The sequence below is a fragment of the Plodia interpunctella genome, chromosome 7 (genome assembly GCF_027563975.2).
Source record: "Plodia interpunctella isolate USDA-ARS_2022_Savannah chromosome 7, ilPloInte3.2, whole genome shotgun sequence".
NCBI lineage: Eukaryota > Metazoa > Arthropoda > Insecta > Lepidoptera > Pyralidae > Plodia > Plodia interpunctella.
Window position 1 is genome coordinate 3,350,699 of NC_071300.1, and position 24,609 is coordinate 3,375,307.

The window sequence follows — 24,609 nt, forward strand, 5'->3', positions numbered from 1 at the left end:
GAATGGCCCGCCCTCCTTGAACTTTACCTTCAATCAAGCATTTCATAAAGTTGTCGTGACGTACAAGTTGGCTCAAGCATCTTTCCGCGCCTTGTCTCTATTGCCTTTAGTTTATCTTTTTATATTATCTTGTCTCGATTCACTGTTGTATGTAAAAAAATTTTAATAAAAGCTTTGGCACTAACATTGCAGTTTTTATTATTTTCAAAATGGTATAAATAAACTTTAATTAAATATTATAATATTCTAATCTTCATCGTGTTAAGTTTACGGCGTACAGTGTTTAGAAGTGACTGTAAAAAATGTGAGTACTGTTGGATTCTCAGTGCTCGTCCATCACACAACTCATATTCTTGCTTCGTGGGTATGAAGTGACGAATCCAATAAAGCTATTTTACCATTGAGCTTGTTGAGGAAGTCGTTCCAAAACGCGCAGGCCGAAGCGCGGGGCCCTCGGGGCCCTGCGGGGCCGCTGGGTCCGTCGGCGGTATACGTGTAGTAGTGGGGAGAGGCCTTGGAGTATAGAGGCCACTTCTCGTCTGGCTTATGTGGTTTCCTGGAATTGTTGTGTTAAACGGAGTGATAATATATTTTTTTAAAGATTGGACACTAGCCCTATGTTATTAAAAGGTCTTGACCCGCCCTCTTTATCCAATTAATGAAAATGCTTATGACAATGGTATAAGTATTGAGCAGAAAGTAAGCATTGTTTAAAATAAAACAGGGACGTATTTAGAATCTTACTCAAAGAATGGACTAGTTTTGCCGCTCCGTGACGGAGTGCCGTCACGTCGACATCGGATCAACGCAGAACATTATAGAAATTGTATTTAGTTTACACATACGCCAACGTATATCGTTATAAAAACCTATAGAAAACAACGCAGCGTGTACGTTAGTACACGGCTGAGGTACTGGGCATGGCTTCAATAGGACGATGTTCCCAATTTTGAATTAGAACAATTTTGTAAGGAACTAAAGAATATTACATTCCCGAAGAACCTACATTATATAACGCTAGAGGCGACACTCTCGTCTTGAAGAACCAAATGGATACTGATAATAAAGTTACAGCGGCACTGAAAGAGCTTTCTGGGGCAATTTGGTTCGTCAGACATTTGCGAGATGGCGCACCTAACGAACCAATATTATATTTGATATGGTAGAAATTATATGTATTTGTACTTGCATTATATAAAAAAAACTAATTTCTTGAGGAATTTACCAAAACCATCATTTTGTGAATAAAATAAATATAACAAGAATCTATAATAGGTATTGGAGAAAAATATCTTTAGATTTATACGCCCACTACATCACGACCTCGAGTATTAAGTAGTAATACTTCTTGAGGTTAGTATGCTATTAAACATTTATTATCTTCTACGTAGTTATGAATTTTATTCTAAATGGTATTATCATTTTGACGTTTTCAAATTATCCGATTCTAGACTGAAATTATTGTTAATTATTCGTTGCTTTAAAGTGGTTTTCTATTCTTCATTACTTTCTGCATTCAGTTTGAATATAGAGGAAAGTCTATTTTTAGTAAGGGGCGTAGTCCTAATATATTATTTTTTATTATGTCTTAGAAAACATTTCGATTACCATTTGAGAGAGCTTGAAGAGATTTAACACTTCACAATCATTTTTTTATATCAAAATGTACACCTGGGTGTACATTTTGATGAAGTTTTTCTAAGAATTTTCGAACGGTTGGTCTGATTTTGATGAAATTGGTATGTAGGATTTTGATGAAAAAGGTATGGGGATCTGTATTTTAAAGGTATGTGTTTTAAGTTTGTGGAGCATCAAAATCGGTGAAGTCGTTTTTAAAATATTCACAATTTTATTAAATCTAATCAAAATTATGTTTGTGGCGAACAACTAGTCTTATTAAAATTGCTCTAATTTATGGACTTACCCAGTAAGAGCAAATCTGGTAAACGACTGCATAATATGGGCTGCCAGATCACGCTCTCTCGTATGGTACTGCAAGGACATGTTCAGGGGATGCCCGAACACGTACTCCATTTCATCTCCGTGCATCACCCCCATCCACTCGCCCCACAGGCTCGTACTCGTTCGCTAGAAAGGACAGATTGTCAAATTAGCCGTAATCACTATTATCCATAGTCATTTTAATGTCCCTTCTAAGAGTGCGTTCTTATTGGTCAGTTGTCCTCCGTTGCTGATGCAGTACATGGTAGCTCCGTTATGCTCAATTGTTTTGTACAAGTTTTGACATTTACGTGTGTTGCCATTGAAACTTCATACAAGTTCTATGTTTTTCTGCTTTGATCCGGCGACGGATGTCAACATGACGTATAGGACGTGACAGCGCAACTGAGCAACTGGGAACACGCTCTAATGCAAAGTTAATCATCTGTCTCTCAAGTTTATTCCCATTTCACAAGACAGACTGTCCGAAAATGGAATAACATGGAACAATTAAGTCCATAAATAGATTTCTTTTAAAATCTTTGAAGCTTACAAAATTCGACTTTGTCAAAAATAAATATTTCTATAATATTTTGTCCATTATCTTAGATTTAGTAGGCATATACAATATTTGTATGGCCTTCATTGTGAACTTATGATCCCCCATTTTTTCAGTGCCACTCATAGCAATAGAATTTGCATATATTAAAATTACAAATAAGTTCTATTTCATACATTTCTCACAAGATCTTCAGATCGTTCAATACTAAATGTTTCGTAATCCGCTTAACACGATTCGTAGACTTTTAGAAGCCTGTTACTCTACTTCAGTATTGAGTAGGTGTTGTTTACAAGCGTATCTGTTTGCCCAGATTGTTTGTCAGTGGGTGCGTGTAGGTGTTGATACTGATTTTCAATTCGCACCCTACGCAATATTTTTTCTTTTGTGTTTCCTTGTTTATGCACCCTCAAACTTTGAATTGGATTTAATATTACATTACATATAATTTGATTTATTGCTTTCAGGTAATGCCTGCGTAAAAATCTATCCTATCTTAATAAATATTCAACTTGAGTTAGACTATTTCGATACTGTACTAATCAATTACGTCCTACTAAATTGGAAATGAATGAATAACATGAAATATCAGGTATAAATATTATGTCATCAAAAAATACAAGTACCTACACCTACATAGAAGTATATTAATGACATCAAATGTTGTTCTGTATCACAATTGAAACAAAAACATCTGGATTTATAAGGTAATAAAGAATTTCCCACCTATGTCATTTCGTCATCTCATTTATCATAAACACCATTTGTAGGTAATTCATCCACCACGAGCCTAAATAATAAATGACTAGATGGCATAATAAACATCCAAATAAGATTGGGATAGAACGAATGCTTCAAATATTCACCGCGAAATATGTTTTTTGGAATAATGTCACTGACATCATTTTACCATCCCATCTTTATGTGTCCTTTGTGTAACTTTACTCTCTAAGGAAAAGCCTTTTTAGAATTCTACAGTGAACACGAGAATCCTTATCTTTCCATCACTCTAGTTCATTCGTGTCAAGTATAAGTCGAGGAAGTATACCTAGCCTTTGGAAATTGCGATGTTAATATTTTGGCTTTGATATCTCTCTGGGTTACAATGTTTCTAAAAACATATCAGTGATCGTAGATATCATAATTGAATTTTGATTAAATCTTTTTATATTTTTAACAAAAATAAACTAGTTTACGTAATCATAATGAAAATAACGAATAATAAAAAAACTAATTACCTACCGTATTTGTAAGTATAGTTTTAGTCACATACGACTTTTTCATTCTTAAAAATTCATAAAAATTAATCTATATAATTTCTTTCATTGACATAACAGAAACTAAATTACTTACGTTATCTTTGAAATGTGGGCGTAGATACATTTCCGTGATTTCGGTCGAATGCCTCGACCTTCCCCCCGTTACAATTACTGTCTCGTCTCCCTAATATATCACACATATCTATTATTACTTCCCGTCCATTTTGTCGGGCCAGAATTGAAGACGACATAATTTTCCAGAACCTGACTATTCAAACAGATCGCGTTAGAGGAACGTGCCGATCTTGTTCAAGACAGGTTATTTTGGTATCGTTAGTGAAGACTTAATAATTAAAAATACGGCAAAAGACTTCAATGCTAAATTCTCTATTTGCTCAAATAATTTCAATCTATAAACTTCCCTTGAAATTCCTGCTACGAAGGCCACAGTCAAGAGAATTTATAAAATTCGTGCTTCAATTTAACCCTTTCAACATTCCACGCGAGGTAGTGTGTGGGTGTTTTTTTTTAGTCTGGTAATGAATTAAAAGCGCTCGGTTACCAGGTCCACTTAATAATGCACGCTGGTTGTATGGTTTTAATGTTATGCGTCGTCATGCACGTCAAACATACTGGCACAAAGTATAAAATACAGGAAAATATAAAGATGTGCTTTGTATTAGAATGACGATTGATCCAGGTTTGGAAACTATATTGAAATAATTAATGCTGATGGTATTTTTAAGACTTTCAAACGTCAATACGACAAAAATATTTCTCTTACAAGACTTAATAAAGATATCAAATGTTATATTTTTTGTTCTCGATAAATAGAACTTCCTCAATAAAAAGAAAGAAACGAGACACTCTAAGGTAGCATGAAACATCAATAAAGAAGCGCACAAAAACTGAGTTCAATAGAAGAAATTTTACAATTAGAAAAACAAGGACAAAGATAATAATAGTTATAGTACAAAGATAACTATAAACTGAGGTGATGATAATAAAATATGATATAAGATTATTCTTTTCTGCATTATTGTTATTTGTGAGCCAAGCTGGTGAAAAGGTCAGCCATCTTGCATAATGTAAATCTGCTACAGTGTAAAGTCCTTGATATATTTCACGTCGAGGCTTTGCGTTGCGATTGCTTGTGGCTTCCGTGAATATGTGATTAGAACATCAAAAACTTTGTTTGTTGGCGTAAAGTTGAATTGCGTCGCTCGTCGCACTTTTAGCGATCAACATCTTAGTTTTTAACGAGATGATATAGCCGTGGTGTAGCAATGAAACAATTGATTTAGAATAAAACATGGCAAATAATGAAAGCGGTATATAGCACGTTTGAAGAGTACTCTGGAATAAACCCATTATTTGAATTTTCAACAATGGTTTGTTTGCGAAGGGTAATTACCCTTTGCAAACAAACATCTAAAACAATTATTTATTTCTTACTTTAAATTCGTAATTACAGAAAGTAAAGAGCGTGATGATTATAAGGCACAAAGTATGCAAAATTATTCTTAAAAATAATACATTTTTTCTTAAAATAAAAATAGTCTCTATAGATTGTTGGTAATAAATAACTTCCACACACACACACACCTTTCTCGCGGCTTTTTGTTTCTATGGGCGGTTCAATTTTCTATAACTAACAATGTTGTATTCATTCGTGTCCTAGTTTATAAACTATTTTCATCTCGTATAACAAGCTTCAAAAGACAGAAATATATTAATATTTAATTAGGCAGCGAAAGCGCTGAAACTTTGATTTAGCATATTTGTGCTATTAGGCTCAAACAATTGACTCAGACTACTAATGAAATACAAATAACATTACTTTGGTTTCGATAAGCTTAATCCTCTATCAGGAAATAGTAAATAACTTGTTGTACTCTAGATAGAAGGCAAGACTTACATTTAAATATAAATTTAGTTTCAAATCACGAAGTTACCGTTCTGAATCTTAATTGGAAACAAATAAATTTAAAAACTAGACAACACAAAATTGATTAAAATGCCATTACATAGATTAACTCTTCGATCCTGGAAGTAATAAAAACAATTGAAGAACAATAGGATCGCATCAGATCGGGCCACGTGCGAATTGATAGGTTTTACTAAGATTGCAGATAGAAGATAGAAGCAAAATTTATGTTTTCCTTTTTTCAGTTTGCGCGTGCGCGTCGTTCGGTACGTACGTGTAAGTGCCGCTCTGCGTGTCTGTGCATAATGGCATCGAATTTGTTGAAATGTTCTAATTGTAACATTGTAATTAACGAAGTGTTGGCGTTCATATCTAACAAATGTGATGTGATGGTCGAGGATAATTTAGTTCGGCTGTGTTCCACAAGTTTCTCTTCGGAGGACATTACGACTGCAAAAAATCTTCTTTTCAAGTCGGTGCCTAAAACCACTAGGCGCAATATCACCAGGAAGAGAGAAGGAAAAACTGAAAGGGAGCTGGAGGACATGATATCCTTTTTTAAAGTAACTGATCCTGACGAAATACCTACATTCGTCGCCCGTGATTTGCAGAAATTGCCGCCCGTTACTTTCGATCACATTGACGTGACGCGGCTGTTGAAAGATCTTGTTTGCATGAAGCAAAGTATAGAAGATATGAAAGAACAATATGTGCCCATGAGTGAGTTTCAACAATTGAAGGATGAGTTGGCTAACCTCAAACAGGCATCGATCGTCAATAATTTTCAGTGTGACAAGTATATCACTAAGAAACGAGGTGCGGCTAATTTAGTGGATAGTTATGACTGTGATAGCGGGCCGTATGGTTTTATAAACGTATCACACAATTCGAAGGAAACTAGCAAACATCCGTTAGATTCATCCTTGGTGAATAAAAACAGTACGCATCTACCGCAAGCGCGGAGTCTGCCATCCCGCTCGCCCGCAAAGGCGGACATATTATCTATCGCTCAAAGTCAAGGACGCTTGGAAGCCACCGCCGCAGCAGATAATTTGCACAATATGAATTACGCGTCAATAACAGCTGACTGCACTGATAAACATCTGTTAGAAAGTGATAAGGGGCAGGTATGGATAACGGTCCAGAAGAAAAAACGAAAAAATCGTTTTATCGGAGAAAAGGGGACGTCAAGTACGGACGGAAAATTTAGGGCGGCGGACATGAAAATTCCGTTGTTTATTAACTATGTTCACAAGGACACGTCGGAGGAAGATATATGTACATATATACAAAGCAAAACTAGTATAACTGTGTCATTACAAAAAATAAATACCAAAGAACAACGAGAGTACAATTCATACAAAATCTTTATACCGAAAAATAAAATAACGGATTTTTTGAACAAAGACCTGTGGCCCGAGGGTATAAGTTTTCGACGTTTTATTGAATTTAAATATAGTAAAACAGACAGAGCCCCGGCTCGGAATAGCGAAGCACCGAATAACTAATTATGGATAAGCCCTTTACAATGATATCATTCAACTGCAAGGGAGTTAAACGGTCTACTGATTGTATTGGGAAGCTATGTGCGAATGCGGACATCATCGCGTTGCAGGAGACCTGGGTTATGCCGTATGACGTTGGTTGCCTGGGGCAAATTGATGACCGTTTTGCATTCTTCGGTAAATCAGCAGTGGATATTTCGAGTGGAGTTTTTAGGGGAAGGCCACACGGCGGCGTTGCCCTACTGTGGAGAAAAAGTATACTTGGTTCTGTGAGCGTTATTGAGTGTAAAAGTGTACGGCTGGTCGCGATAAAAGTGATGCAACAGGAGCGTTCTTTTCTTATATTCTCCGTATATATGCCTGTTGATTTACAGGAAAATCTTATTGAGTTTACCAGTGTGTTAAGTGAAGTGAACGCCATAATTGAGACAAATAATGTGGATTCCGTGTTCATATTAGGGGACTTCAACGCACACCCTGGTGAGTTGTTTAACCTTGAACTTTTACATTTTTGCTCTGAACAATCATGGACTTGCGTAGATCAGGAATTATTACCAAAAGACACTTATACGTTCGTGAGTGATGTGTACGGTAGCCTGAGCTGGTTGGATCACTGTTTGGTGACTGACGCTGCGTATTGTACTATTAGTAGTGTAGAAGTTTTGTATGGATCATACTGGTCTGATCACATGCCGTTACAAGTGGTTTGTAATTTGCAATTGTTAAAATCCAAAACGACAATAAATGTGAATAGAATTAATAAAGTAATTTGGGGTAAACGGGACAATGCCCAAATAAATGACTATAATGACTACTGTCACGCACGATTGTGTAAAATTGACTTTCCTTCCGAATTTAATAAATGCAGTGATAAAATATGTACTAATAATAATCATAAGTTAATCTTGAATAGCATATATAATAACGTAATAAAAATCTTGTCGGATGCGGCTGAATATTGTTATGTAAACAAAAGTAGGGCACGTAATAAAAAGAATTACATCACTGGTTGGAACGCTCATGTAAAGCTTGCTCATGGGGAGGCTCGTCTAGCATTTCAAGAATGGTGTCGCCAGGGTAAACCTAAAATGGGATATTTATATGAAAATATGAAAAAGAAACGTAAAATATTCAAAAAAAAGCTGAAATGGTGTCAAGACAATCAGTCACAAATTCAGATGGACAACATAGCTAAATTCCATAAATCAAAAGATTTTGCAAAATTTTGGAAAAGCACAAATAGTTTGAATCCTAAACCGAGCCTTCCCGCGAGTGTGGCGGGTGAGAGTGCGCCAGTGGATATTGCTAATTGTTTTAAGAATCATTTTAAAGTACATTCTTTGCTGGGTCCGTCATCGCCGGTGATCGAGTCTGGGAGGTCGCGTAATGACAATCAGCTGAGTGTCAGAATCTCAACTAAAGAGATATCTGATATTATTAATGGCATGACAAGAGGGAAGTCACCTGGCCATGATGGACTCAGCATAGAACATTTGCAGTACGCTGGACTACATCTGCCCAGAGTTCTATCAATGTTTTTTACATTATGTATAGGGCATTGTCACCTACCCGATGACTTAATTAGAACAGTAGTAGTCCCTGTTATTAAGAATAAGACGGGTGACGCATCTGACCTCACCAATTATAGGCCTATTTCTCTGGCCACCATCTTGGCTAAGGTGCTGGATGGTGTGATTGACCGGCACATGTCTGACCGTATAGAGATACATGATGCTCAGTTCGGATTCAGACCAAATCTCTCTACAGAAAGTGCCATACTTGCGGTCAAGCATACAGTTCAGTATTACACGCAAAGAAAAACACCTGTCGTGGCTTGTTTTTTGGATCTCTCCCAGGCTTTCGATCTGGTGTCCTATGATCTTTTGTGGACGAAGCTGAAAAACGATACACGTGTGGCTAGCGAAGTAGTGTCGATACTCCAATATTGGTATGGTAGACAACGGAACCGAGTGAGGTGGGCAGGGGTCCTTTCTGACGAGTACGACTTGGAATGCGGGGTGAGGCAGGGGGGGTTGACATCTCCTCGGCTGTTTAATCTCTACATGAACGGTTTGATTGAGGAACTCAGTAGGACTGGGATCGGCTGTCATGTTGACGGAGTATGTGTCAATAATGTCAGTTATGCGGACGACATGGTCCTGCTGAGTCCCTCAATCAAAGCAATGAGAAAATTGTTGAGAATCTGTGAATCCTATGCAGAGGCCCATGGGCTCAAATACAATGTGAGGAAAAGCAATGTTCTTGTCTTTCAAGCGGGAAATAAAAAATACTCGGACCTGCCGGAGGTCACTTTAGATGGAGCAACGCTTTCCAGGGTAAACAAATTTAAATATTTGGGCCATTGGGTCTCTGAGGATCTAAGCGATAACTTAGATTTAGAGAGGGAACGCAGGGCGTTGTCTGTACGGTGCAATATGCTGGCTCGCAGATTTGCAAAATGTTCAAGGGAAAGTAAGATTACCCTATTCAAAGCGTACTGCCAATCTTATTACACGTGTAGTCTGTGGGTCAGCTATACGCAGCGGGCATACAACGCCCTGAGAGTTCAGTACAATAACTCGTTCCGAGCGCTGATGGGGCTGTCGCGACGCTGCAGCGCGTCGGGCATGTTTGCGGAGGCGCACATAGACGGCTTTCATGCGATAATTCGTAAGAGGTGTGCCTCCATGCTTAGGCGGCTACGTGACAGCTCCAACTGCATATTAAAAATGATTGTGGACAAGTGGAATAGTCCATTGCTCATTCACTGGAACAGGTTGCATTGTGGGTAGTTGGACTGTTCCATTTGTTCACCTAATCTATTTTTTCCTAACTTTTTTTTAACTTAACTTTTAATATTTTTTTGTAGCTAAGTTCCGCACTAACCTTAGTATAAGTAAATTGTTACTAACAAAATGGACACATGTCTGAAATAAATGATTATTTATTTATTTATTTATTAAATTGTATATTTAAAACAACGGTACAATGCAAGTTCAGATCATAACATATTAAAATGGTTAATAATAAAATGAAACTTTGTCAAAACTTTAATTTACAAACTTATAATTGGTATTCGCTGGCAAAATCCCTACGTAACTGTAGGCTGCTGAAACACGCGTATCAAAATTAATTTGCCCTTGGAACTAATATCTTAGGATAAGCTAGTCTAAGGCAAGATAATTTAGTTCCAAGTCACGATGAAGACTTTAAAGATTGTATAAGTACTTATATAGGAGAAATAGAAACACGTCAACATAGAAACATATATAAACTCTAAAACGGATAAATTCTAAGCTAAGTATTATTATAAACCAGTGGCAGACATAAAAAAAAATTTTTTTTTTCAAGTATCCTGTAGATTTCTCAGGATCTAGTTACAGCATATATGCAAAATTTCGCATTTTTAATATAACTTGGAAGGAGGATTAGACTTCCAAGTCTTTTTTGTATAGAGTCAATGCGGGAAATGAAGATTTGCGTAACACTTTTGACATGCAGAATGACTTATTACGATGAAATAGGGACAGACGAGACTAGAAATGGAGCAGAGAGGTCGAGTCTGCACGGAAATAGCTGGTTGTTAATCTGTGACCTTTAGCCCCGCCTGCTCAGTCTGACCCATGCCTAATTTATTAATATCAGGTACAGTCGCAAATATTATTTGTACGGAAATTTCTGTTATAGATTTTTATCAGAAATGCACCTAGTAAATTATTCTTTTTTTTATAAATGAGTAAGTCGTATATACAAAATAGATAATGGCGAAAAGCAAATAACAAATGCATTTATTTGCCGGCATTTTGTTTAAACGTCAGCCGCGGAACATGCGAAAATAAAGAGTTTACTGGTAGTAAGGACAAGAAATAAGTAAACATTATCAAGCTTGTTCAATATATATTCTAAATGATTTAGTATCTCAAGAACCTGTAAAAATATAAGTATCTAATCATCTTGTAGAAATTTAACGACGGTTCAACCATTTTAATCGCCATAACGAATGTGAGACAGAGTGGTTTTTATAGTAACCGTTTTATGTCATCGTAAATTTTATCAGCTACATTAGGTATATCATCAAAAGTATCACAACTCTGATAATTATTTTTATCTGGTACTGCGTTTGGCTTATATAACTTTCAGTATACTAGATACAGTGTACAGTTTTCATATTCATTGCATTATTTATTAAACTTAAAACATTAAACAGATGAGAACAAAATCTGTCCCTGCACCGATCTTATTATCACTGGATAGTATTACTCTGCATTTTTCTTCCAGCAATATATTTATTGTTAACCGACTTCAAAAAAGAGGAGCTTCTCAATTCATCGCGATTTTTTATATTTTATTAGTCCCGGCTTCGCTCGGGTAAAAACATAATAAATTATTCCCCTAAATCTTCCTTAGGTATCACACTATCTATTGGTGAAAACCGCATGAAAATCCATGCAGTAGTTTTTGAGTTTATCGCGAACAGACAGACAAACGCGGTAGAAGACTTTGTTTAATAATATATTTATAAGGATATCACAGATAGTATTTAATTATGAACCCACGTAAATTCCTGTAAAACTTTTGTATCTCCATCAAATACAACAATTATTTAGTACGAAAGAGATTTAATCATGCCAACAATTAACCTCACCTCACATTATTGTAACACGTCGTCGGATACAATTTATATTCAATTTAAACGTTTATGACGTTGATTAAACTCGAATATTAATATACTCTTTAAAGTTATATTACGCTATCCCTTCATTCAATTAGTATTGAGCGAGGAAAAACGTTATATTGATGATGAAGATGACTGAAGTGGATTCAAAAGTTGTAAAGAATATCGGTAAATACAATATTTCAAAACATCTATAAAAATCAAGGTTCTTAAAAAACCGAGATCACCCAAGAGTTTTCCCTAGATTACAATGATACTATCAAAAGGGGACTTCAAAGCATTTATCCACCAAAACATTTGTGTTTTTTTCCGCTGCTTAGACATTAGCTGAATAGACATTTTTATATCCTGTGACTTTTTGGTTAGCTGATAGTATCGAATGACAAATAGCAGTGACAATCCGCAATCTGGTTTTTAGTAGCTGGTGAAGCCGTAATACTAAACTATACAGTGACCAGAAGTGATAACGCCAATTAACACACTCGAAAAGAAACAAAGAACATGGAATTTATCAATGTTACCCCTTTATCAAAAATATTCTATTATTGCCAAATTCCTAAAAAATGTATTATCCTGTATTTCTCATAATAAATTATGAATTAAGAAATTTGTGGACGCAACTTTTTTTATCGATACCCAATGTGAAATTAATTTTGTTAAGAGGTATATTTTTCTACCATTGTCTTATTTCACTTTTAGGGATCCAGTCTCCTCTTAGGTATATCTGCGCCAGAGAACCTCTGCTCCGGGTTATTAAAAGAGCACCTAATTATCAACTGCACTATTACTTTGAAGAAGAATACCTCGCAAAAATATTTGTCTACCTTTCGCTCATTGCAATTCTTAACTATGCTGTTATAAATAGAATTAAGTCACATACATGTAATAAAATGAAAATAAAATGATTGATTTGGAGTGGGTAGTTTAAAAAAAAAAATTATGTACCTCCATATTTTTTTAAACAAGGTACTCCTTACACTAGGTATACCTTTAGAACCTTTATATTTTACGAAGTGGTGTTTGAAGTCGTGACCCATAAACCGTCTGCGACATCTCGCTCGTCCGTCACCGCTCGCGCCTCGAGCCGCCCCTGCTAACCTCTTGATTTATTGCCCACAATTTATCTCATTCTTTGAGGTTTCCAAACCACAAAAAATAGGAAAAATAAGGTACTCTATTTTTCTTATTTGCCATAATGGTGTTAGGAAATATAGCTTACCTTAAAATTGATTAATTGTGCTATCGTTTGATAATAGACCAAGTTGGCTTAGTGCAAGTAGCCACATGGTTTAGTCAATACTTGAATGCGATAGCCTTTCTTTCAAGCCCTTCCTTCTATAATAAAGAATATATTCATTATTTCAATTGTCGAAATTGAACCAAATAATTACTACACATATACTACAGATATATATGGGTTTCTGACCATGTGAAGGTATCGCTGCTGTCGACTAAATTGTCATCTTGTAATGACTTTTGTAAGTTTATCACCGGGCCAATTGTTTTTGGCGAGGTGATTAGATTTAGCTTTGAAGATTAGATATACATCTTATTCAATATCGAAAAAATAATTTGGTTGTTTGATAATTTCAAGAATTACTTAACCAATTTGGCTGAAATTAAACGAATTTGCGGAAAGGTCAGTACTTTTGTCTGGAAATCGGCATTATTTCATAACGGATAAGCAATTTTACTTTGAAAAATAATGACCAAAATATTGGTGGTCGTTTAAAGTAAATATTAAAAAAAAACGGGTTGCACTCCGTGAGTGCAAGCAGAAGTGAAACTTGAATAAGTTGAATAAGAACCTTGTGCATTTTTGACGTCTTACAAATTTTCGATCAGTGTCCTGACGCGAGTTTAACATTTTTATTTTACCCATCACAAAAAGTGTACAACACCGCTAAAGAAGTTTTCGCTTCAAAAATAAGTCAAGGTAATAATATTTTAACCAAAAAACTTGACGAAAATTCTTTGACATCTTCATCTTCATTCGAGTTAACAACTCATACAGCGCTGGTTTAACAAAAAAAAATGTGAAAGTTGAAGTTTCTATTTCCCACCACCAAGTGAGTGCTTATCTCAAATGGCAGCGAAGGTCCTAACCCAAATACAATATTAATGAAGTTCGACCTACACTGCCACAGCCCATTTGATGCCCAAATAGATAATATCGGGCCTTGATTAGAAGGCTCATTTAAGTAAATGGCCGGTATTTTAGGAAAATCTAGATATGTTCCCAAGTTGATGACATTCTGACATGGTACTAGAATTAAAATTAATATTTTTTAACATGGAAGACAAATTAATATTTTTTTATGCTACATGCGTAAACATCTAATGGAAAGTGGTTACCGCAGCCTATGGATGATAGATATATGGCCTGCAACACCATGGGTGTCTTGTCACTTGTGTACCGGACTTTACCGGAAAGTCCGATACACAAGTAAATCTTTTCCCAACTCTTTTTAGAGAAGTCCGTTTTAGAATAACTTAAAGTAAATTAGTTTAGTAAATTAGAATAACTAAAAATACCTAGAAACTAATATTTACTATACATTTTGCTGCAGCCGCACTATATGGATAAAAATCGTGCGTGTTACAAACTAAATGACCACAATATCGAATGAATTATTCTTTACAAACAAAATACAAATCTTTTCTCTTAATAATATTAGTATGGTAATCCACGTCTTAATGGTAGTCATGCCTGACTGCTATACACTGGAGGTCCCGTTCGTTCCCCAGTCAGGTCAAGATGGAAAATGAAGTTTTGAAGATTGATCTGGGGCTTGGATGTTTATCTATATGTATATGTCATATGTAGTATTGTTGAGTTAGTTACCCATAACACAAGCCTCAAAATTACTTTAGAGCCAACTAAATCTGTGTGATTTGTCCATACAAATTTACTTATTTATTACACATTAAGTATATTCACTTAATGAATGCAATCAATCAATTTCGATGTCAATTGAATTCTTAATTGATTCCACATTTTGATCTAGGAGAGTCATTAACATTTTAAGTGGGAGCATTTTCTTAACCTAAAATGATAAAACACAACGGTAATGTATTATTTTCTTGTCAAATTTTCCAAACACTGAACTCGAGACTTTATTTTGTGATGAGTCTTCACCACACAAGATTAATATGTTTTTCTATAGTACATAGTCTATGATAAGACCACTAGCTGTTTCCCGGTGCTTCCGTCCCGGATGTTTTACCTCGAATTTCCGACCTTACCCTGTATGCTATTCAATGTTTCCATGTACCAATTTCCATCGAAATCATCTGCCCAGTAGGTTAAACGTGATTAAGAAACAATCATCCTTCTATACTCGCAACTACTCGCTCTAGACATTCTCATTTATAATACTTATTGGTGGGATGAAATAAGATGAATTAACCTGCAAAATAAATAAATATACAAAATAAAATGTGACGTATTGCTATCCTAAATTTCTCTCCCTAAGGAAATAATACCATTGAAAGACAAACGCTAATCAAATCTGCGATACTAAATAGCACGCTCGAATGGCCGATGTGAAAAATTGGATAACAAAAGGAGCATACAATTCTCGAGGGAAAGATCACTGCGCGCACAGACAACTATAATCGCATGAATGAAGATAAAAATATTGCATGAGAATGTTTTTTTTGTACTTTATGTCAAGTGGGTTTTTGCAATTCTGAAATGTAATTTTTTCTATCTAGCTCGTCTATCCCAAAAAGCATGAAAAACGTGACACTGATAGATAAATCGCCGATTTTTGTAACGAATTTCACTTAAAAGTTAAAAAAAATCCATTAAATTATAATAAATACATTGACAATTAATATTAAAAAAGAATATTATTACTTGTATTATCAACCACCTAGCTAGCTGTGAAAAAAGGTAAAAAGTAACATGAAATATCTGACACGCGGTAGAAAATATATTTCAGATGTCACAAACATTTTCCTTTGAGCTTTGCAGCAGCTTTTCGCCAGAAGCGTGTGTTGCTCGCAGGCCTTTTGTAGGGCCCTCATATACGGTTCGTTACCCAAATTAACGTGTTAGCTCACCGGTATAGTTTCGATTATGTTTTCCTGCTAAATTATTTGCTGACTGTACTTAAATTTACCTGTGACTATTTCCCAGTGTCTATATAGAAATATGTAAATAAAGATAAGTTTTTCTCCGTTTTGTTTACAGATACTTTTTTTAAATGTATAAAACTGTCTGTCACTATGTATGCATAGAACTTACCCGTCGATCGAGCAGAGTCGAGAGACATTATTACGCCTAATCTTAAAAAAAATGTTTATGACCGACCCCAGGTTTTGGAGCTTCACCACTGTAAATGAAGATAAGAAAGAGAAATAGTAAAAAATACTTACATGAGTGAAGTAATAATAATAGACGTCGACTCCAGATTCGGCCAATACTTCAGCGAAGTAGTTGGTGGGGCAGACAAAGAAGTAGTCCCCTACGACATCGGCAATCATCTTCTGATTCAGGTAACCGTCGGTGATTTCCTCCCAGTCGGTATACTGGAAATGGAACGACAATTAATTGACTAAATTGAAGAGCATTCGTTTCAGTTTATATGTAGTTGCGACCCATATAATTTTGTTACACGAATATTTTGTATTAAAACATAAATTACATTGTTGTTTTGATTAAAACATAGACGGACATCGCGTCATAGCAGTCGATTTGACCATATATATCATTCATAAATTAGTACTTGAGCCCAGTAATATAATATTATGTGGAAATTCCTAATCTTCGCGCATCTGGGAAATGCATGCAACTTAGCAGTTATAAACTTCCAAGTTAGCAGTGATTTTAAAGGCACAACCCTCGTTTGATTTATACAAAATAAAGAATAGGTATTGTTTTGTTCATAATACGATTCAACCTTGTCGATTTTTTGGGTTTATCACTAAGGTTTTACCTAATACCTAATTTTATCCTTCGTTTCTTACATAACTTTCTAGGTGAGCCAAATAACTACTTAGTTCTTGCGAGGCCCTATCGGACTACGATCTAACTTTAGTATCAAGAGATACTAAACCATCAACTACTACCAGCCAGAGGAGGCTTGATGGTTTGATATGAACTATTATTACGTTAGGGCTTTATTTTAATAACACTACATTATTTATAAGAGGAAAAAGAGGAATGTAATTCAGTTATAAAAGATCTTGAAAGTCAGTCATATATTCGCATTCATTGACGCACAGTCATTCGGGAAGAGGACATCCTATTTAGTGGTTTCTGAGAAACACGCTATCTCTCTTGAATGCAGTGTTAAGTTATAAATAAACTAGCTTTTGTCCGCGGCTTCGCCCGCGTAAATTTTCCACGGGAACATTTATTTTTCCGGGATGAAAAGTACCCTATGTCCTTCTCCATTCTTCAAACTACATGTATGCAATGTAATTTTAAGAAGATTGGTTGAGTAGATAGAGCGTGAAGAGGTAACAAACAAACTTTAGCATTTATAATATTAGTTTTAGTTTTATTTAGAGATCAAAAAGCTGCAGAAGGAAGTTGAAAGAATACACAATCCTTAACCCTTCTCTCTCTCATTTGAGCGTTCCTCCGGTACCTACCTTTATCAGCCGTTGAGCGTCGGAGCCCAGGGTTCGCGTTCCTATTTTGTTTTCGTTTTATTTTTCTTCTTTGCTTGTCATGCTTTTTGTCACTAATACCTACCTACAAAATTTTCCTTCTTAACTACCAGATAATAAAGGACAACGAACTTGTTCAATAAACAAAAGGAACATGACCTACATTGCACTGTTCCTTTAATTTTTATCTTTAGACAACGGCAGTCCTTTGCATTTTATCACTATTCACACAGTTAACAACCGATTTCATTATTCAAGTCTTATCTTTTTAACTTTAAATATCAGTTACAATTGCGCTTCGGTCGTTAATGTCTCACTTTTACTAGACTAAGACAATTTGGCTCCTTATTTTAATACAATTAACTTTTTAAATTATTGTGTAGGTATAAGTTCAGAGTTATCAAGATTTTTTTTTCAAGCGGTAGTAGTGTTTGTTTGAAATAACTTTATTCCATAATAACACACAAAGACACAGAAACAGAAAAAGTACTAGCAACTGCAGACTTATCCCATGGAGGGATCTCTTCCTTGTGTAATGGTTAAATGGTATACTTAATACTTAAGTAATTCTATACTAAATAAGAATTTATTTAAATTATTATATAACCAAATGATTCCAAGAATCTCTCTGACTTCTTCTTAAAGTTATTATTGGACTATAAAATGAAGTAAACCATATTTATTCACTCATTAAATACTTACGAGTATAGCGAAGTGAGACTTGTCAGGGTCGTGACGAATGGAAATCCCATAATGTTTTCCATGGGCATGTAGTAATGTATATAATACTTACTTGAAATACAATCGCATCCCGCTTAATTTGGGAGAAATCTTTAAAAATTGTGTCGACGATCTCCAAAAACTTTTCACGTTGTAAAAAACTCGGTCCATCCTTCTCAAAGTAGTCGAGGAAGTCATACAGGAGAAAATAAGTTCCTGGAAGAAAAAATATGCAAATATGTATAAATCCATCTGGTAAAGGGGACCTCTGTAGCCTATTGACTGGATTGCTAATCTGGAGATCCCAAGATCGATCCCCGGTCAGGTCAAGGTCATATCAAATCATTTATTCATAAATTAAAATTAACTTACTTAACTTATAAATACATGTCCAGTTTTGTGATTTAACTTGCTTACGTTCAGTTTGTTTAACTATAACACGTACAAACAGACAGTAAAAATTCTTCGTACAAATTTATAGGCCAATTTTGTTTCTTTGTTTACATTTTATTTTACAAAGAAAATACATAACATAGAAAGCAAGAAAAAACATGCAGACTTACCCCCAAAAGGGTTTAGTTTAATTCAAATGAATATTTGAAAGTTACTTTATTAACTAGTAGATTTGTAATATAGTGGACTCATTTGTAAGTATAGTGGAGTGGTCAAGTATAATGGATTTTTTAGAAGTATTTTTTATTCAGATTGCAAGTACACACCCGTATTCTAAGCCCTTACCGTAATCCTTTCTGCGCACAAGGAAATTGTAAAGACAAGTCACGTTGAAAATTTTCTTTAATATACGAGTGGCCATATGTTATTTTACTGATAACCTAGCTTACGTTGTCCGCAAATAGTTCCATAGTCTTATTTTCATTAACTAGCTACTTCGAAATAACTAGCGTTTGCTTTTATATAAGTTCGTCAAAACGGATTCGCACGTTCTTAAATCTTCATTTTCACATTCTACGACCGACAGGCTAAACCTAGGTGTAACTATCGTAGACCGACCTAGATCTAGCCAAAATTATAAAGGCTAAACCTATATGTAGCCGGGCTTCAGGATTGAGCCGTAACATTTAGAGTACGAATCGGACGTCGGGTAAGTGAAAAGTTCACGCGGTCGACGGCGCTAGCATAAGCTAGATCTGCATAAATCTAACATGTTATTAGTGTCATGTTTGCTCCCAATAAACACAGCATAAAGGGGATGGCTTTCGATCGACATCGTATAACTCCACAAATCGTCAATAAACTGTGTACTAATGGGGTTTCCATGTTAGTCGGTAGTTTCTATTCCCCCGAAACTATTTGGGGCATTAGTACAGTCGACCATAATGGCATTCTGTTCTAAAACTTTATATTACCGATGATATATATTTTCGTACAGTCAACTTTACGTAATTGTGTGAACATTGAGATAAAATGAATTTTAATCTATTTTCATGAAATTAACTCTTCGTTTCCGGGTTTTATTCGCAGATGTTAAGCGTCGGAGCCTATGATCCGGTGTTCGGCTTTTTCATAAAATCAATTGATTTTCATAATTTTAGGTAACAAGTGGCTTGAATTTATAACAATTACACACTTATAGAATTTGGGCAAAAAATACAAGACCAAATATTTTTACTTTTGACTATAAATATATATATTTTTAAGATTTAGCTACTAAACTAGGCTGTATTCCACCATACCTAAGTAACTTAAAGTTACTAGATTATAAATCCTAATTTTCGTATTACATAGTACTATATACTATATAAGACAAACGCAAACTACTCAATTAATATTGTCAATATTGTCATGTGTGTTTCATTCCACGTAATGGCAACCACTTTTAACCTTGAAGTATACGACAACAAGAACTAGATCCCCCCACGTTCATGAGAATGGTCAAGGTTGGTGGTCGCCTTTCTCAAGGGCCATATCGACTTTGTTATTATCACCATTATAACATGGGAATCGGCACGCGGACTTAATTGTTACAATTTTCATTCAAATTATATTATTTTTAATGATGGAAAAACATTTTTCACATTTGGTATTGAATACTGAGCTGGTACTCTCGGCTATTTATTTATATATTAATGTATATACAAACATATAATAAAACTGTAAGTGGGCTATGTTTGTTCGCGCAAAACGTAAAAACTACCTACTGGATGGAATTTGATGCGGTTTTCTCAGTTGTATAGCGGATGGTCTAACTTAAAATCATGTATAGATTTCATCGCGATTATATTGCTTAGAACCCGAGATATTGACATTAATAAGTAATGAGCGGACGCACAAACGCGGGCGAAGGCGCGAGCAAAAGCTACTTGTAAATATAAATCATTACATATCAGATTTATTTTTTATAGTTTTTAAATTTTAATTCGTGACGGCAATTTGCATATTTTAGTAAATTAATCGTTATTATTATCATTGTATTGGAGTGGGTTGCACCAATAAACTTTGATGTTAACTTTAACCTGCGCAGAAAAACGCGAAGTACCTTCGCCATATTATACGTACGTCGATACGACGACGGGCGGCGACGGCGCGAGGTGACTGGTGCATCTCACCCTAAGGAGACTAACATGAATCATTGGATTTTTAATATTTTTTTATCCTGTCACCCTATGTCATTAATATTCACTTATATCCTATATATAAACAGTGACACCATCATTAATTCAAATATTAACTAATCTATAATTTCCACCAAAACACGACAAAAATCAACAAGTAAATAGCCCGATAAATGTTTGATTTTGAGTAATAGTTTTAGAAATGCAACATTAACCAGCAGCCTATATAGACTTTGCTCAGGTAGCTAAATATATTACATCGGAAATTTCCTCAAGACTTAATTTGAAAGATCTAAGCATACATAGGGACAGACAGACAACGGGAAGCGACTTTGTTATGAACGAAACGTGGCCTATGAAAACTACTTTACGTGAGTTAGATTGGTATACAAATTATATTATTAAATTAAACTTAGAATGTATGCAATACTAGCTTTTACCCGCGGCTTTTTCCGCGTATATTTTCCACGGGAACAGTTATTTTTCCGGGATGAAAGGTACACTATATCCTTCTCAATACTTCATACTACATGTATGCAAAAATTGAAGAAGATTGGTTAAGTAGATAGAGCATGAAGAGGTAACAAACAAAATTACTTTCTCATTTATAATATTAGTTAGGATTATAGCAAAAGTACCGAATCAACAAAGCCAGTAGCATACATTTTCATTTAAGTCAGTTTTAGTCGGACTATCGCCCTTCTGTGAGCCAAGACAGGTCAAGGTGAAGAGGTCAGAAGCGAGGCTTCTGAAAACGCATGGCCAGCTCGTAATTTTTTACTCGTTATGAAACATGGTCGGTCCACAGTACAAAGCTATTGTTGGCCTTTTGGTTAGTGAATTCTAAAGCATTGTTATCCTTTAGTATGACATTAATGAAGAATTGTTTAGTTCAGACTTAGACCCTATTCGTTCTCGGCTATAGAGCGTCGGAGCCCATCCGCAGTTTTTCACCACTTTCTTGCGGTCGCTCGTATTCGATTTAGCAAATTGAGAGAAAATAATACATCTATACATAAATCCTTATTATAAAACAAAGTCCTCTGCCGCATCTGATTGTCTGTCTGTTTGCGATAAACACACGGGATATTCATGTTTTTTTCACCTATTATGTGATTCATAAGGAAGGTTAATATGTATGTATATAGTTTGTTATGTTTTTACCCGAAAGAAGCCGGAGAAGCAAGTGTACTTATTAGTACATAAATACATAGTACATAGATTCATTTTATTAAATATGTCTATGTTTTCCTTGACATACGTGTACACGTAAAATCAACGTCGAATTTGGCAATGGTACTCACCCTAAGTCATGTCGTCATAAATAAAATGGATGATATATTAATAATATCTACTAATAGGTTAAATAGACCATTAGTCTATGAATTTACTATGTACGTATACAGGCCGGCAATTAAGTTGATAAATGATTGTCCAACACAACAAAGCAAAAACTACATTCTGCCAATTTATTAAAACCTTCAGCCGAACAATCATTTTTTGATAAATTAATTTGTATTTACTTTTAACAATAAGTATTTTTAGGATTACGTAACTCGTAAGGTAAAAACGGAAGCCACTTTGTTTGTTGTCTATCTGTCCGTCTGGCAAAAACCTTTTTCTCATAAACTCGTAGAGTTATCAAGATGAAATTTATGTCTAGTACTTGGGTTAGATAGAAAACTGTGACGTTAGCTATTGTGATGAACTAATTTAATGGGCGTTGATTTTTGAAAAAAAAAAGTAGACTATATTTAACAGGATCTTTAATTAAATGCAAACAATATTTCATCAAAATCAGTCCAGTGGTTTAGCTGCGAACGCGGAACAGACAGACGGACTGTCGTATTTATAATATTAATATAGATATATATATAAACTCTATCGATTCCCAAATTTGAGTTTGCCGTCACTTAGCTCAAATTGTCTTGCAAATTAGCTAATATACATGTTAATTTGATTAACTAATTCCGTAGAACGTATCTATTTCGGTGCAGGAATCTAGTAAGAGCGAATTATTATTATTTGTAACACACTTTATTATTATACTTCGTCATGATCTTTATTAAAGAAAATTATGGTCGTCTTTTCAACCAACAACTAAGTAAATCAAGGCTAAAATAGATCAATATTCCATTTATCCTATACCTCGTATCAGTATCCAAAAATATGAAAAGCTTTGTATTGAAGAGCTTCAATACAAAGCTTTTCATATTTTTGGATACTAACATTTACATTAGGAAATTAAACCGACAGATTAATGAACAGAAGCTAGAAAGAGATAAGAGTAAAAAGTTATAAAAATTAAAAGCCGTCTCAAGCTAATGTTGTTCTATAAATTAACCCTTAGTTGCAATTAATTTAAATGTTAAAGTGGTGCAGAAGAAATATGCTAATAAACTTGTGTAAGCGTAAAATTCTCTTCGGAAAAGTTGCGCAGACATTTTTCCTGTAAGTCGGTAATACGAATAAAATTGTTGTAGTCGCCTCGGGGCTCAGCTCAAAAACAACCTTTCATTTCAATTCAAGTGTTCTCAAAAGGTAGGGAAATTTCGACGTTGTTTGCAGTGAAGCAAATTCTCAGAGAGGAAAAACTCTGTGTAAATAAGTTGCTTTGCAAAAAATTCTGCGATTATTTAAGTATGATAATGTTAAGTCAATACGAGTAATGATGGTACAGGGTGTTTCAGCGACTCTTGGAAACTGTGTCAAAACTGTCAAAAATGTTGTATTAGGTATACTTGATTTGCAGACAACTGTTCCATTTCATTTCTTATTTATTCTTATTATTATTTAGGCAAAAAAAAATCAAATCATAAAAATTTGCACATTTTGATATGTGAAATCTTACCAGTTGCCTAATATTGATAGATCATTATTTATTATATCTACCCTGCCCTACCCTTACCCAAAAGTTTGGATCCTGAAATCCTACGGAAGAGAGTTTTAATGGACCACCATTAGTTTCCACATGAACGAAAAACAGTGTGGCAAAACTTATAAGTAAATTAACGTACGTTTTGCACGTGCCTAGTGTTATCTAATACCACAAACTATCTACAATATTCTCATAGTCATTTATCGAACTCCTCGAAGACGGGCGTTTGTGAAGGGTATGAGAGGTGAGGGGATCTTTCTAGACATATCATTTAAATTTCGTAATGGATTTTTTAAAGAAAATCTATAACTAATGGATAGAGCGAAAGTTATATTATCTGTGTAGACGCTGACGGCTGTTTCGTCTATGTCAAAGCCGTTTCACATCCTGTGATGTTTATTAAACGATGCCAACATTGTGAACCCTGAAACTTGCTGATATTATGTGATCGTATGGTCATAAAAGAAAAGGATTTTTTTTTACGCTGACTAAAGGATTCGCGGCGTCACAACTCCGGGAACAAGCGAATATGAGAGAGATAGAGAAGGCTAATACTAGTTGTTCGCCGCGAACGTAGACCTCGGGAATACAATAAATTTTGATGAGACTTTTGATTATAAAATTGTGAATATTTCAAAAACGGCTTAACCGATATTGTTGCACCACGAACTTAAAAATTCCATAAATACCTTTTAAATTTCATCAAAATCGGACCAACGGTTCAAAAGTTATCGCGTTACAAACAAACATACATACAAAAAATGTATTTTTGACAATCGATTTTCATATATTTTTCGAACCTGCTCCCAAAATGTCACGGGAATCGGTTGAAAAATGCGACTTCTAGAGGAGAAACACACAGAAATACGAAAGCACTTTTGGCCAAGCTGAAACAGAGACCTCGCTCGCTTCGCTCGCTCAGTCAAAAAAACTAATGAACGACGTTCAGT

General features: G+C 35.0%; 1 protein-coding gene across 1 annotated transcript in view; it reads right to left on the reverse strand.

The window, feature by feature from the left end:
* LOC128671119 (acetylcholinesterase-like) overlaps positions 1–24,609 on the reverse strand; it is a 72,863-nt gene that overhangs the window by 7,313 nt on the left and 40,941 nt on the right. Inside the window, exons 3-6 of the mRNA XM_053747317.1 lie at positions 18,282–18,424; positions 16,250–16,402; positions 1,925–2,088; positions 399–556 (exon numbers count right to left, since the gene is read on the reverse strand). Of these exons, the coding sequence (XP_053603292.1) occupies positions 399–556; positions 1,925–2,088; positions 16,250–16,402; positions 18,282–18,424 (618 nt within the window). The remainder of the gene's footprint in view (positions 1–398; positions 557–1,924; positions 2,089–16,249; positions 16,403–18,281; positions 18,425–24,609) is intronic.